Source organism: Notolabrus celidotus, chromosome 16 (assembly GCF_009762535.1).
Source record: "Notolabrus celidotus isolate fNotCel1 chromosome 16, fNotCel1.pri, whole genome shotgun sequence".
NCBI classification, from domain to species: domain Eukaryota; kingdom Metazoa; phylum Chordata; class Actinopteri; order Labriformes; family Labridae; genus Notolabrus; species Notolabrus celidotus.
In genome coordinates, this window is record NC_048287.1 from 18,664,269 (window position 1) to 18,681,276 (window position 17,008).

At 39.2% G+C, this 17,008-nt stretch overlaps 2 protein-coding genes across 9 annotated transcripts in view; one reads left to right on the forward strand and one right to left on the reverse strand.

The window, feature by feature from the left end:
• The first annotated feature begins 7,736 nt into the window (after positions 1-7,736).
• klhl38a (kelch-like family member 38a) lies at positions 7,737-10,642 on the forward strand. The gene is made up of 3 exons (XM_034705199.1): positions 7,737-9,092; positions 9,283-9,388; positions 9,605-10,642. Exons 1-3 carry the CDS (start codon positions 7,737-7,739, stop codon positions 9,892-9,894), a joined length of 1,752 nt encoding a protein of 583 aa, XP_034561090.1. The 3' UTR covers positions 9,895-10,642.
• A 3,801-nt stretch (positions 10,643-14,443) lies between these two features.
• spire1a (spire-type actin nucleation factor 1a) overlaps positions 14,444-17,008 on the reverse strand; it is a 31,171-nt gene continuing 28,606 nt past the window's right edge. For all 8 annotated transcript variants that reach the window (XM_034704785.1, XM_034704784.1, XM_034704783.1 and 5 more), the window contains one exon: positions 14,444-16,994. In XM_034704785.1, coding sequence (XP_034560676.1) covers positions 16,730-16,994 — 265 coding nt within the window. In that variant the 3' untranslated portion in view covers positions 14,444-16,729. The remainder of the gene's footprint in view (positions 16,995-17,008) is intronic.

Sequence of the window (17,008 nt, forward strand, 5' to 3'; positions counted from 1 at the left end):
TCCGGCCAAGGCGTGACAGTGGTTATGAATGCAGGGGCGTGTCTCGAGGGGGTGGGCAGTGGTGGTATTTGGGTGGCACCATAGACTGTAAATAAAAAGGGTGGCACCCGAAAATCAAATCAACTTTATTTATATAGCACTTTACACACAACACAGTTGATCCAAAGTGCTTTACAACAGAAAATGAGGAAAACAAAGAGAAAATTAAATAAAAAACACACAAACAGAGGAAGAGAGAGGGAAAGAAGAGTGGTATAGGAGCAATATAATTAAAATGAATTAACAGTCATAATAAAAACAGTAATGACAAGAAATATAATTAACAGTGCAGTGAATATCCGAGCCAGTGTGGTTAGGGGCAGTTAAAAGCTAATGAATAAAAGTGCGTTTTGAGCTAGCGGCAACCTCCGGTCTAAAAATATGAGGACAATGCGGAAGTATTAAAATCTGCAGTTCATCGAGGATCCGCTTGAGGCTGGCTCCGGTAGTACCGGAAACCACATAACACACCAATTCAAAAAAGACAATCTTTACAGCAGAAATAAACATGTATACAGCCTGGTACAAAAGACGAGTGTAGTCTGGATAGCTCATTTCTCGATCGGCACACACTGTACACACACTGTACGGGAAGGTTAAATTTTTTTTCTAACGCGGCAATTTCGAAGATATTGAGATTACAAGTCTTCCAATGAGAGGCACAGCTGACTTGATTGACAGGCGGGAATACTGCAGCTGTTGGCGAGGAGGCTCAGAGCCCGCCCCTTTACGTCACACTGGCTTGACAGCAGCAATATGGCAGGCATCGACAATTAGCCTCAAACAGCGCTTCAGAAACAGATGGGTGACGTCACGTATCCTACGTCCATATTTTATACAGTCTATGATTTTGAGACGACTTTTTTTTTTTTTTTTTTTTTGGGGCTTTTTACACCTTTATTGATAGAGGGAGAGGACAGTGGATAGTGTAGGAAACTGGGAGAGAGTGGGGGAATGACATGCGGGAAAGGAGCCACAGGCTGGATTTGAACCCGGGCCGCCCGCTACATGGGCGCACAACTTAACCAGTAGGCCAAGTCTGTGCCCTTGTGACGACTTTTAAAAGTCTCAACAGAGGGAGAGAATCGGATGGTGGGGGGAAGAGAATTCCGCAGTTTTGGGGCACAGATGGAGAAGGCCCTGTCCCCATATATCTTTGTCCTTGCTGTTCGGACAACAGGAAGTTTTGGTGTGATGATCTGAGAGCTCTGACAGAGTGATACAGAGACAGGAGTTCTGAGATGTAAGTGGGGGCCAAACCATGAAGTGCTTTATATACGAACAGAAGGATTTTGAAATGAATTTTGAAGCTGACCGGAAGCCAGTGTAGGGAGGCAAGAATTGGTGTTATGTGGTCCTATATGATTGGCTATTTGCCCTGTCAGAGGCAGGACTTATGTCAAAACAATGACAGCACATTTTTTTTGCTGGTCCTTAAAATTTGGAAAACTACTATGCTTTTTCAGTAGACATGTGCAAAGGAGAGAAACCAGTCCCAAAATCCACAAATTTTTAAGTACTTTGAATTTTCATTTGGACAAATGTCTTCTTTTTGTGTCTTTAAAAATCTAACAAGACAGGATCCTTTGTGTTTTACCCTTGTATTATGCCTTGAAGTTAAAAAGTCTTATACTGAAAAATAGCATCTGTCTGATACTATAATGTAAGTCGTTCCAGTAGATTTGATTAGTGGAGACAGACAGAATGAACAAACAAGAACATTTTTGTTTAATATTGTGCACGGTCCCTTTTCAAATTAAATGAATAGAACTAACTTAACCAAACATGCCCACTCATATTAACACACACTTCATCCCGCCCCTACATAAGTCAGGTCCCCTGTGGGGCCTCCCAAGTCACCCCAGCCTCTGTGAATGGAGCAGGAGAGCAAGGAGACAAATGAGAAGTAATGGGATTATCAGACCTGATCAATGTCATGTAAGGTTTTATTTCACTGGAACTAAGATTGTGTTTATTATGACGATATTCTCAGCCTCTATGAGATGTCAGGTGGAGTTTATATCTTACTAGAGGCCCCCAGGACACAACAGAGAGCTGAAGGGAACCCAACAGAGGACATGTACATTATATCTTATATAGTTTTAAGAAATATGATGAATGATATCAAGCAGCAGTTCATCTCTCAGTATCTACTAATTCTTGAACCTTTATTTTACCAGGAATTCCCATTAAGATAAAAAGTCTCTTTTACAGGAGTAGTGGCCATGACAGCAGCATAAAAAGATTCACATAGAGAACAAGACAATACAACATACAATGACAAGTAATTATTATGTTCATTAATAAATTAGCAGTGTTAAGCAGTAAAACATGTGCAGAAGTTGATCAGATGATCCTTTCTCATAGTTTTGAATTCATCCAATCAAATTAAACAATCCAGATTTAGGTGACCTGGAATCTCAGACCAGGATGAGGGAGCAAAACATTAAAAGCACTTTTACCGAAGACAGAGCAAATCAGAAGAATTTGTTCATGGGACCGAAAATGTACAGCCACTGACAACTTTAGGAGTCAATTACATCTTTCTTGTAACTCTCAGTGCCAAACCCATCAGTTCCTTAAGACTCATTTAGGTCATGAGTGTAATTTTTTTAACTCTCATTATTTTCCCTATCCATGCTGCTTTAATATTTATGTTGGTTATTTGTAATCTGGGTCAAACTCATAATAAAAATTCACACAGATCATTTTGGAGTCTTTGGAACGGTTATCAGTTTTGCTTAGTTTATAGCAGCCTTTTTTTGTGCTAGAATATCAAAGACCATTGACTATTTACATTTCTTTTAAAAGGAAATGTGTTTTCTTTGGCTTACCATATCACTTTCATACATCACTTTCAATATGTCAGCTTTTTTAAATAATTAAATGCGAATCAAGATTTCCCACTGCACTCTTCACCCCCGAGCTCTGTCAGTAATTTAAATAAAGAAGAGCCGTCTTTGGATTTTCTTCACTTCAAATATCAGTGGATCAAGGAAATTAGATTTTTAACCAGTAAAATGTAATGACACTGTTGAATTCCTACTCCCATCCTGCACCTCCACCTGCATGTATTCAGAGATTTATCTTTGTCAGGTTTCTTCTGTCAGGTCCGGCTCCTCACTACAGGAGTCTGTAGTTCACACCATGACCTGTGAGCATGAAGCTGTCACTGGGCAACTGCTAACACAGTGTAGGGTTTCTCTGTGTGACAAAGTCCACCCAAGCTGCGTGTGCTCACATGTCATGATGTCTGACTTGCTGACAGCTCACTTTCTTGCAGCTATGTCATCCAATCTGTCCAGATGTATCTCAAGTTCTCTGCCATGTGCTGCTAAACAAACATGACAATAATTCATCTCAGTGCCTCAGGAGCTGTGAGGAGATCACACAGGAGAGCGGCTGAAGATAAGGCTCTCTTCTGAATTGAAGAATTTACAAATTGTTTTCATCTAAGGGAGGCTTGAAAGTGTGGAAACACAAAGTACTGACATAAAAGGAGAACACCCTTTCTGATCTAATCTTGCCCATAAGTGACTTTGATAGTGTTAATAGAGATTCTGTCCAGTTTCATTTTATCTCAGCTAGTCATGTGACTCTATTACCTGATTCTTCCAATCACTGCTTGAAATGAACAAAAATGCCGTCTTGACAGCTTAAATTCTGACATAAGCTTTGAGAAGTTTTGCTTCTGTAACTGATTATTTCATGAGAGATTGTTGGGTACCTGAAGAGATTAAGAGTTCCTGAATTTGCATAAAAGCACATTTCTGGAACAAAAAAAAAAAAGAGCCAAAAAATACTTGCATATCAACAAACAGTTCGGCATTAAACCCCATAAGGGCATTTCTTTAAATTATACAAAACTATTAAAAAATGGAGACAAAAATCCACAGTTACAGTATCAATCTGTCACCAATATGGATAAACATTTTTAAGAGTTTAAGATATGTGTGTATCTGGTGAGAAAATACAGAAGAGGGGACATTGTTGCCTTTGTGTTACAAGCACAGGTCAACACGAGGTTGGTGTTTTTATGCAAAAGTTGTACACCATATTCACATTCTGTAAAACTCTCATATGCACATGGGTCATTTAGGAGTTTCCCTGAAATGACTGTGATTGTTTTGAAGTCAATTGTATTGATGTTAGCTTCACTGTTTACTGTTCTTTCTCCTAAAGCTGAGTTTTATTGAGTTACTGCTAATGGAACATTTACCTTCTAGCTTACATCAAAAATGATCGAGAGCCTTTTTTATGTTGTGATTATGAAACAGAACTGTAAAGAATGTCATCATGCCTCCGTGCTTTTACATTGACCCGTGTGTTACTGAGATGCAGAAGGTAAACACACAGCAGAAGCTCCACATCCACACATACTCGGACATTCACACATACTCGGACATTCACACACACGCAGCACTGCCTGCTCTGTGATCCCATTTCACTTCTGTAATGCCGATGTTGGCAAGACAGTGGGACAACAAAGCCCCACTATCATGTCCCTGCAACACAAAGGGGAGATGTTACAGAGACATAGATTTAACTTGTGATATATATATATGGAGCTTAAGTGTGAACATCGGTTACCTTGTTTAGCTTGGGGACCACGAAGAAGGTCCTGACCCCAAGGTTGGACATCATTACTTAAAATTCCATTTCAAATTTCAAATTGAGTTTCAATGCCTTTGTTTATAGGACATTTCCATTCAAAAATTTACGAAGCATTAAATCACAAAATAGAAAATAGAATAAATAGAAATTAAAACAACAACATTAGATACAACACAGTTTATCAGAGTTTGGATTGTTAAATATAAGTATTTTGAGTTAACAATAAAAAACATGTCACTTACATTTTGTTGAGGTTGAAGATCTTTATTTGTCACATGATCATACAGGTGGGCAGCAAAATAAAAGGGATGTGATGAAACTTCAAAACACTGTGAAGAGTTTTTTGTTGGTTAATTTATTTTTGAACTTAAAAATCAGAAAAGACCATTAACATGATACACAATTATAGTGCACATTTAGCAACCTAAACACAAATAAACTTAAGTATGAAAATTAAAAAATACATTGAAAAAATGTAGTGCAGCCTTATTTTAACCAAATTAGACATCATTTGGCAAAATGCCACTGGAATTACATGACTTTATATGGGATATAAGGTAATAGATGTTTCAGAGTGTTTCACAGCAGCAAGAAACATTCATATGTTAACTGGCATTTAAGATAGGTAAGCTGTAGTATCATAAACAGAGGTCATGTCCAGGTGTGCATGGCCTTGAACAGAGACAAAAAACCACATCCTGAGACAGACTGAGTCCCATTCTTACAGCTGTTTCCCCTGATCAAGATGGCCCATCAACACTGCTCTATATTTACCTACATCCTGGGTTACACACATGAGGGAGGAGGGGGAGAAGCGGAGGATTTAAACAGCAAAGGGAGATGGACAGGGGTTAGCAGCTCTGGGACACTTTGATTAAACAGCCGCCTGGGTGGGCCTTGATGGCTGAGTCAGGACCCTGTGATGAATCTCCCTCCCCTGGCTATTGTAAACACTCTCTCTGCTGGACACTGGCAGAGCTGTTAAGCCGGCAAACTGGGTACCAAACAGCTAGGTGTCACATGAGAGGCCTGGCTGGAGTCACAGTGGCCCGGGTTACTATTCTTAGCAGCAGGAATGTACACAGTGGCCTCATGGCGAGCTCCACAGCACCTAACTGGAGGTCCTCGTTGATTTTTTTTTGTGTGTGTCATGCTCCTTTTTCTCCCCCTGAAAACGACACCCAGTTTCTCTCTGGGTTGTGTTTTGGTTCTTTTTTGATGTGAACTGACATTTCCTCCAATCAGACGGACCAGACATAGTGGATTTTATTGGTTTTCTGAGAGCAGGAGGTAAGGATTCGCTCGGTCACAGATGTTGCTATTGAACTTGCAACAGGTTCATCAGCCAGACATTTCTCTAAGACTTAAGAGTTTGACACAAATGTCTCAATTTGTCAGTTCAACTGCTGATTTATTGTGTGGCATTGTCTTTGCTTAGTTTTCAGCGTTAGCTTCAGTACTAGCTTTAACTGTATCCTCTTCTGAGGGATTTTGATCATTCATGCTGGGAGTTAGTAAGTGTAAATGAGCCAGACTATGATTATGTAATCCAGCTATGCCACTCCCAAAACTATTTTAATAATTGTAACTAGAATATTTTGCATTAGGAATATATTCATCATTTTTTTATGAGAAGAAGAGAACACAGAAGCCATATCATGTTTATTATAAATATCAAGAAACATAATTCCCTTACCAGAAAGTACTGTTGTATATGAACATAAAGTATCTTAGTACATTAATTTACTAGTTATGTTTATAATAATATATCATTTAAACATTAGTCTGATTCTTGTTTTAAATCTCTTGGTCCCCTGATTCAGATTTCAGGGGAAATAGTTTCTAATGTAATGTCAATCACAGTCATTGGTATTTCATTATAAACAATGGTGTTCAGAGGTCCAAATATATCACGCGGGCTGGGCCCCATAAGTGGGAGTGAATCAGTAGCTGTCGTGGGGATGATTAGAGGACTTAGTGTTGCTAATAGCCCATTGAAATTCCTGCTCTTTAAATGGTAGGATCATCACAAACCTTCCAGCAGGGAGAGACAGACAGTGTGAGAGGATTTTATACACGATGGGGGACAAACACAACATATGGAAAACAGCAACAGAGACAACACAGTCAAGAGAGAGAGGGATGTTCAGAGGGGTGGGGAGAGAAACCCAGATGGTCTGTTGACACAGCTCTGTTTATGTAAGTAACATTGGGCAGCTTGATAAGGGATATGTAGCCCAATGCTACATGGAAGCATCAAGATAATTTAGAAGAGGTAAAAATAGAAATCAGTGAGTCAGTAATCCTCCCATTAAGGACAGCTGCTCTGCCTGAGCTAGATGATAAATGAAAGGGTTTGCAATCAGATTCAGTTAGCCTGCAGTTTAACATGGTTGAGATAATAGGTAAAGCAAAGTATGTGATCATTCCTGTCTTGCATTCAGTCAGACTTATTTGCATTCCTTGAAAGCAAGATCCATTTTTTGCATAAACTAGAAAAAAACTAACATTACCCACACAGATTGAACCAACTTTTTACCATATGATAACTGCAAGATCAGAGGAGATATTGAAATAGGTGAAATTAGGTGGATGGTGACTTCCTGGTGCCTCTAATATTTGCCAACAACGTTGTGGTGTAACATAGCCAAGCATTACTACTTCCAACACATTTGGTTCTTTTGAACTGCTGTATTTATACATATTAAACAAATTAGATTTAAAATAGCATATTTATTTCATTTCAATAACATGCTAGCTGTTTCTTAATGATGCCAGTCTGTATTCTACCAAAGCTAACTATCTGTGTCTGCTGGCTGTAACTCACAGCCATGAGAGTTGTTCATTCTAAAATGAATTAGCATAATATATGTCATGGAAACTGCTTATGGGGTACCATAAAGTCCTCTACAGCTTACCTCTGCTTTTTAGACTTGTTTCCCGATGACAGCATCCCAGTCAGTGGAGCTTGATATAACTGCAAAACCAGTATAATTTCATCAGTACTCGTGTTTCGGATTAAAAAAAAACAAGTAGTAGCACAACAAAAATTTCTGTCTTTCATTTGTTACTCTTTCCACAGAATGGCCTGTAGACCACGAGAAGTTTTCTCTTTCAAAGACTCAGAACTTTCCTCTCACCTTCTTGCCCAGCTCAACATCCTCCGTCACGAGCGCATCCTGACAGACGTTCTGCTCTGCACAGAGCACCAGGAGATCCCTTGTCACAAGAACGTCCTGGTGTCCAGCAGCCCGTACTTCCGCGCCATGTTCTGCAGCAACTTTCTGGAGAGCAGTCAGGCCCGGGTGAATCTAAAAGGAGTCTCCTCTGAAGTCCTCACTGGCATCGTGGACTATGTCTACACAGGCTGCATCACAATCACCATGGAGATTGTACTGCCTCTCATGCAGGCAGCATCCATGCTTCACTATGGGGGTCTTTTTGAGGCCTGTTCCCTGTTCCTTCAGAAGCAGCTCAGTCCAGAAAATTGTCTCAGCATGATACGACTCTCTGAGATTCTGCACTGCGAGAGTTTGAAGGAGAGGGCAAAGGAGATGGCTGTGAGGTGTTTCTCTGATGTCGCTGCCACAGAGGACTTCAGCGAGTTGACTCTTCCTGAGCTCATGTGTTATCTCGAGGACGACCGACTTTGTGCTGAAGAGGAGCAAGTGTTTGAGACCCTCCTTGCATGGATCCACCATGACCCATTCTCCAGGCAAGGTGCAATCCATGACCTCTTCAAAAAAGTCCGTCTTCGCTACATCCATCCTACATACCTCTTCCAGTTTATTGCCAATGACCCACTTGTGCAATCCTCCACTCTTTGTACTGAGATTATCGATTCAGTACGTCGCCTTATGCTTACAGTCAGCACCAAGTGTACCCGGGAGCTCAAGCCGCTTTGGACCACACCACGACGCTACACCTGCAGAGAAACACTGGTGGTTGTTGGTGGACGCAAAAACAATGAACAGACATCCAGAGAAGCCCTGCTGTATGATGAAAGAACCCACCGTTGGCAGTGGTTGGCAAAGCTCCCTCTACGTCTTTACAAAGCTGCATATGTGTGCATTCATAGCATCCTCTATGTGCTTGGTGGGCTCAGCCTCTGTATGTCATCAGGTGACAGTTCAGTCAGCTCAACAGTTTACACGCTCTCCCTCAAGACCAACCAGTGGCGGACAGCTGAGCCCATGTTGGAGCCTCGATATGCACATCAAAGTGTGTCCTATCTGCACTTTATTTTTGTTTTAGGAGGCATTGGAGTAGACAAGAAAATATCTCAGTCAGTAGAGAGATATAACAGTATGTTTAACCAATGGGAGGCCATGGCACCAATGCCTACAGCAGTGCTACATCCAGCTGTGGCAGCCAGCGACCAGAGGATCTATGTGTTTGGTGGCGAGGACGCCATGCAGAATCCAGTCAGGCTGATTCAGGTAGAAAAAAAACTGACCCTGAAATCCATGCAATATGTTGTTGGCAGACATTTCTTTAAGTTTAATTTACATAGTTGTGTATAAAAAACAAGTTAGCACAGTCACCAAATTTTGCACAGTCACCAAAAAAAATCTTTCACGTTGTAGTGAACAGAATGACTTCTTTTTATTGTTTCTGATGTCTCAACAGGTGTATCACATCGCTCGTAACATGTGGTCAAGGCTAGAGACGAGAACAGTGAAAAACGTTTGTGCTCCTGCTGCTGTCATTGAAGACAAGATCTACATCATAGGAGGTGAATGCTTTTTAGTTGTAACAGTTTAACATTTTAGATGCCATTTTGTTGTATCTTTTCAGTACATTGGGTTAACAGAATATCATTGAATGATAAGGCTGGCGTCATGTCTGTCCAGTGGCCAACAAATCCAATGAAAATACCAAAGCAATAATGTGTGAGTCTGTCTCTCAATATATTTCTTCAAAGATGGCTAACTGAAAATCTAATCTCTAGGTTACACGAGGCGAATGATTGCCTATGACACCAAGGCAAACAAATTTGTGAAGTGTGAAAACCTGAAGGAGCGGCGGATGCATCACAGTGCTACAGTGATCAACAACAAGCTCTATGTCACCGGTGGACGCATCCTAAACAGCCAGGATGTTATTGAGGACTCGGACTGTTTTGAGTGTTATGACCCAAAGACAGACGTTTGGACCTCAAAAGGTTCTTTGCCTTATAAGCTATTTGACCATGGATCCCTACCGTTAGTCTGCGTTTCCAACAGACCCATCCCGCCATGACTCACCATCCAGTCAGCCACTTTGCAGAAATTCTGCTACATGTTCCTTACCTCCCCTCAGCCAGGACTGATTGGCCTATAACTACTCAAATGGGAAACCATTTCAAACTGGCTGCATTCCTTCACGTAGTTCAGTCTCTGCCACAGCTTAGCGGCATGTTAAGCCAGGCAGACTTTCACTGAGCTAAAGGGGAGCTCAGATAAACAGCAGAGGTGTCATGTCTGAGGCACCTGGTGTTGAACTTAACTGTGAATCCAAGAGATGACGAGTGGTAGACGCTCTTACATAACAAACAGCTGTCTAGGAACACATACTGCAAAAGCTCTTTCCACAGATAGCTGCACTTGTTTGATGGTAACTAAAGGTGGTATTTTCCCAGATATGTATAAACAGACTATCAAATCTTGGCAGCTGCAGTTGACTTCCTTGTCACTGTTAAATACAAATCTGGCTGCTAAATCATGTAGGCTCGTCTTGAAAACCTGTGAAGGAGCTGACAGCTTCTAAATTTGCACTTTATAGAAAATACATTCCTCCTGGGTCCACCTGCTTTGATCAGAGTGCACTTGCTAAGGAGAACAATTATGGTGGATTGGATTAAGAATTTCCTTCAAAAAATGCAAAAATGTATGACCCTAGCTTCTTTAATGATAATATTTACTGTTCCTCTTTTACTCTTAAATGACAGTAAAATACATTTACAGAACAAAATATTATAAGAAGTCAATATGGCCTTTGGACAACACTGATCAGCATTATTCTATATTTTCTTACAGTTGTAGACCAAACTCATGATCAATAAATCCAGAAAAAGTAGACAATGAAAATGATTGTTTGTAACTCTCTAGTGTGAAGATGCATAGAAAGATGAAATGTTTCAGATTCATAAAAGCGCTTAGTTCACAATGAGCAGTTCATTGGGGGTTTACTCGGATTTTCTCCATGAAAATGGCTTCACAGGCAGCTATGATGATTTAAGGACTTGTGACAACACTGCCTTGAAGCGCAAGTGTGTGGTAGACAGGGGATGCAATGACCTACTAAAGGCAACAGGGACTAGAAATAGCCAGAATGTTTTCAGGGTTTACAGCCTCTACAGCCTCCAGTACCTACCACATAGCTGTTTGGCCCTGTTACTCTCCTGACCAGTATGGAGCATACATTTACTGATGTGTTCTTGTAACAAGTGCTGTGGCACTTTAATATCAACCCACAGATTACATTCATACAGCTGCCATTTTCCTCTAAAGCCATGCTAATGTTGCAAAGCTTAGGTTATTCGTCATATTTAGGGTATCTGATAAAATGCTATCATTTCACAGCCTCTTAACTGATCAACAGCAATGTTCGAACACTACAAACAGTGGAAATCCAGAGGGAAATCCAGCCTTATTTAAGGCTTAAACAACACTCAGACACTCAACATTCAGAAACCCTGTAGAAAAATCGGACAACAGCTAGCATTAGAAGATGCTACAGATAGCTAGGAAAATGCTTAAAGCTAATATTGCAGTTGGGCGGTTGCTACATGATACATGATAAAATGAAAAGCCATAAGGTTCTAGCTTTTTAACTTTTATTTAGCATTTAATGTTTTAGCTACTGAAGTGTTTGCTAGAAAATGGTTGAACGCTAGCATTAGCCATTGTCTAAGCTGATGAGCTAATGTGTTATGAAATATGTTGTCTTAACCAAAGACTGTATAAAATAGGTCTTAACTTTAAATATGTTGAACTAACTCGAGCACAGCAGAACAATATTGTAACAGGAGTTGAGTTTCCCTCTTTTAGCATGATGTTGGAGGAAAATGGCTGTCATGTTAACATGTTGGATTGGATTATCCAAGATGTCTATCTGTCTATCTGTTCAAGAATGCGTCACTGATGCACAATGTTTTGCTGCACATTGCATAATTGACTTTTTCTGATTTCATATTTTTCCCTTTATGTTTTTTTACAAATCATGCTTTTATTTTAAATATTGATTTTCCTGTTTGGTTTAGAAGAGTACACTGTTACTTATGTATTTCTTCTTTTAATGCATTGCTTTGAAGTCTCATGAACAAAATGCAGTCTTTTTTGAGCCTGCACAGACTGATTGAACTTTGTGGCGATTTAAATTTGTCTCCATTTATCTGGGACTGGCTGTGTCATGTTTACCCCATACTCAAGGGAACATTGTTGACACAGACACGTGTTCACTGGCTATCAGGTGACACATTTTCCTTAATATGGGCCTCATTTATTACCACTACAACGTCCACCACAGTACTGCATCATAAGAAATAGAATAGAAAGTGAAAAAACTCTATCCAGTGTGTAATGAATATGCTGGTTTAAACAGATCTATGCCTACCATGTGCCAGCCTCCACCTTTTAGGCTTTATGCCATTCTTGGCATACAGATCATCTGGCAAGAGGAGCTCTGTATGTAGGCTAAATATCCTGTTACTCAGTCTCCTGAGAGGCTAACTGTTTGTGTGGTATGGCAGACCACTGGTTAATTTAGGGAATAGACGTTGGATCAGATTCCCCACTGGCATTTTAATCCTTTACTTGTAAGAAACACTTAAACTTGCTGATGAGAAAAAGGGAGAATTTCATCAGCTGTCCAAACTGTCATTAGGTCACATGACTCTTGTTAGCGAATCCCAAAATCCATTGGATATTACTAACAGTTTTGATCCGCATCTGAAAGACAATGAACTGTTAAAATCTGGAACAGAGTTTGGTTATGTTTTAAGTTAAAACAACATATTTGACAGCACAGTTAGCTAGGGTAAAATTAGCAGTACTAGCTGACATTACCATTAGCTAAAAAGTAGCTAATATTAGTCAGTCTAAAGGTAGCAGGTGGGTCATCAAATATTTGTTTTACTTTTAAAATAAGGCCGGATGTACTTAATTAATTGTCTCTTTAGCTCCTAATCTATGATGACAAACTGGATGTTAAACACAGTATTATGATATAATAGAAGCATTTGAGCTTCCCAACCTGAGTGTGATGGCAGGAGAAAGTAACCACAACATTTGGTAATCTGAGTTAGACATGAGGTATGAAATAGTACTGAAGTGTCATTTGGACTAAAACTCTACATACTACAAATGAAACCAAAACTAAGACTATCTTGTAGCCCTCTCCCAATGATTTTCCAATCTTGTGCAGAATATGTGTACAGACATTACCTGTTAGCTAATGCCTCTAAATAACCCCCTGTGTCTGCTTGGGGACTCTGATGTCAAAACATATTATAATGAGAAACACACATGCAGAACGTCTAAAATGTTTTTCCCCAGTTCACAAGACACGGAGCAGACAGAGTAACTCGGATGAGTCAGAAATCATCTGCTTCACTCATTTAGCCAGAGCAGCATTTCAGAACAACAGCCAGTTCAACTTTTTGTTGAGCTGTTGCCAAACACTCGGCCCATTGAGTCTGTTTATTGTGTTTGCTGGCTGTCTTTCCATAGAAACCAGTGTGTGAGGGTCACCCTTCAGGGAGGCTGTGGCCTGGCAGGTTATTTCTAGAGTCTGTTACTAACCCATCAAGGGATAACATTTCATTCACAGTATGAATAGATTAATTTACTGCAGTTGTATGGTGAAGAAAAAAATACATAAAGAGAAACATGGATTCTGCCTAATGTCATCATACCAGTGACATAAATTGCTTTTGGCCAAATCTTATTAATCTGCCGGATTAATAAGATTAAGTAGGAACTATATGAAGTACTTTTCAGCCTAAGAGTGAAGAATTGTGATTTTAAGTATGACCTAAAATCAATAAGTGTTATTGTTCTAAATACATTTATGTGATTAATAATAGATTGAATTTGAAGAAAATAGATAGTAGAGTTTAATTCCTTTTTTGAAACTATGATACACATGGGTGCATACTGGGGCAGTTTTAAATCCTTCTGAGATTAAATACACCAACCTCTATGGCTTTGTAGCCTACAGGTAATTGTTATTTATAATACTTACAATTCTTTGATACACACCCTTAAAGTAGGCTAAATTTCCACTTAACTCATCAAGATACAAAGCAAGATGAACATTCAATACTGTTTAAGTGAAATGAAGCCTCAGTTTCTAAGAACTTTGAAAGTTTAAGTTTTTTTAACATTATTTATCATGGAAGTGGAAGAATATGAAATGAGAAAAAGATGTTACAAGAGTACATAATAAAAAAGTTGAAGGAAAGAAAAAAATATGGACAGTGTTGGAATTATTGCATTTTCATCACTTCTAACCAAACAGGAAAAAAGTAGTAAGAGAATTACAAATAAAATGTTTGCATTACAACACTGATATGTAATGCTGCCCAATCTCCCAAATTAAATGTGTCAGTTTTGCGATGACAAAGTGGTAAAACATTTGATGACTGCAGTACACCCCTACCACCACCTGATGTCATGAAGACCACTGAGTGATGTGAAGAAGTCAGGGAGATTGTCCTTCTCTGAGCTCTAGCACCCTCTGCTGTTTGCACTCTGTAATAATGTGCACTAGTTTAAAAGTAGGTTTGTGAAAGAATAACGAGTCAATGTTGAGAATCATGAGGATTTTATTAGAACTTCTCTGATAAAAACAGACCACAGTACAGCATGCATACATTCCATACAGAGGTCTAAAAGAAAACTGGCTAACATGGATGTTTTTTGTGGAACATAGTATCTTTTTTAACATTATCTTGTTCATTTGTTTTCATTTGTTTACAACTGTCACAAGACACTATATGAACGTTTGTGTGCCATTTATTTTGTTAAAGCAAGTAAGAGTTCATAAAGCATATTCAATGACAGTTATACACTTCAAATGCCTACATTCAATTAAATTGAGTGGGTTTTTTTCACTATTAATTATTTCCAACAACCATTCACACATACAGTCATTCACAAGGAACCCTGGGAAATGGCACAGTGGACCCCCAAGAGATGAAAAACAGATATTCTAATAACTTTTGTTAATAATTAAGACAATAAACCCAACATAAACAATAAACTGTTCAAATAAAAGTGCGATTTTAGGAGAATTTTAACACTGAGGAATTTATAAACTATACAATAGAAATAAAATCTTAATTTCATGACACAAACATAAATCTGTAAGCATGGTTAAATCATACTTCTAAAAAGTTAAGTTATTTTTATATTAAATTTGAAACAGTTAAGATATACAGCATGTACACACTGGTAACCCTACATTTCTGTGCTTCTACTGCTCAGCTTGGAACAGGAGAGGACCGGACACGTTACCTCGGATTACCTTAAAAATGTCTCCCATTGAGTTTATGACACATATGTACAGTAGGTCCGCAACTACAAAAGGCATTCAAAGAAAGACTTACATTTTGGCACCAGGCACAGAATTGAATATACATTAAAAACTAAATACCCACCCACAAAATATCTCACTCCGTCCCTACAGCATAATGAGAAAACATTGTGAATGAGTTTAACTGGCTAGAAAAATGAATGATGTAACATTTGGCATAATTGTTACTGGAAGAAGATGGGAGGGGCTGGGGAGAGGTGGAGATCTACCCCAACAGACCTGACAGCAGGATGTACAGTGCATTTTCTGTCAAAAGACAATCTGTTGTTTATCCTGAGTGCTATAAGTAAACAGGAGCTGGATAACTGGATTAGGGATGGGCTTTTGTACTATTTACATGTTTATCACTGCAGCTTTCTGCTTTTCTGCTCCATCTGATCTTACTCCAATGTCAAACAAACATTCTTTTATAACATTTTATCAAATTCACAAAGTGGCCTTTTTCCAAGGAAGTTCAAAGCTGTGTTCCTGGCACACTACTGTATTCCAGGTTATAAGTGGTATAGAATAAAAGGTACTTGACAAATGTTATCAGTTTATCATTTCTTGATAAATTAGCAACTAAACAGAAAAGTGACAGTGAAAGTCTGGCCACATTAAAAAGTTATGGTACATATTTTCTAACCCATTAGCTACCTAGCACAATAGCTAATGCTAGCTTAAAGTAGTTCCTAAATAATGTCAACCAAGACTAGGCAAGCTAGCTTGCACATTTACTAGTTCTGTGTCCAAGCTATTGTTATGTTAGCTGGGACTTCAAGCTTTCCTTATGTTTCATGTACAATTACTTAACAATAATATTAAGAAATAAATAAAAAATGTATCATTACATTTCTAGCTAACATAATGTTAGCTTGGAACAAATAACTACTTATATAAAAGCAAATTTAATGTCAGCTAATGACATATCATTTTGAAATGCCGATATGCTCGCATTAGCTATTTTCTATAAGTGGCTAAAAAGTTATCCTATATGTTGTTTTATCCTGAAAATTGACAAATTTCCCTCCAGATTTTCATTGTTTATTGTCTCTGTAGCTGATACATTTTTGAAGCAGAGAATTGACTACAATATGAAGAAACTCTACACCTTTACAGATTAGTATCTGAAAACAGTAGTTTGCCATGATATCAGCATTGAAGCTTCTCGCCCTGCGAGGTCAGAGGAAAATGGCCGCAGTGTAAATTAAGGTCCATAACATCTACAGCTCCATCTTTTCATGTAACACAGCGTGCCCTGTATTATCAGACTTAAACAAACATGGCTCTCCTTTGTAATCTGGCAGCTACTGTCCTGACCAGTCATGACCAAATATAGCATGCCAACTTTTCCTGAGACGGAGTAAGGTTAAAAAACCTTCACTAGCTTTGGGGTGGGGTGGACTGGCTCTATTGCCACAGCGAACCAATCCGTGTAAAAATCTACACTAAGAGGACGGCTTGATATTTTCACTGGACGACCTATCTCTGGGTGTGAACAAAAGTGCACAAGGAGTTTCTACACTTCGCTGATGGCGCGTTCAGACGGCCTGAAGTTGACCGAGTTAGACGAGGACATGTAGAAGGATTGGGTTTTTCGATTTCGGTTGAGACGGGCACGCTTTGTGGCGACACACAGGCTGCGCTTGCTGGAGGAGATGATTTCCGTGATGAACTTTTTGCAGTCTACGCAAATCTCCATGGTGGCCCAGTCCTCCGTCAGCTCCTTGGGCAGCTCGGGCTCATCGTGTGAGCGGCCTTCTTTGCTGCTGTGCTTAGAAAACCTAAGAACACAAAA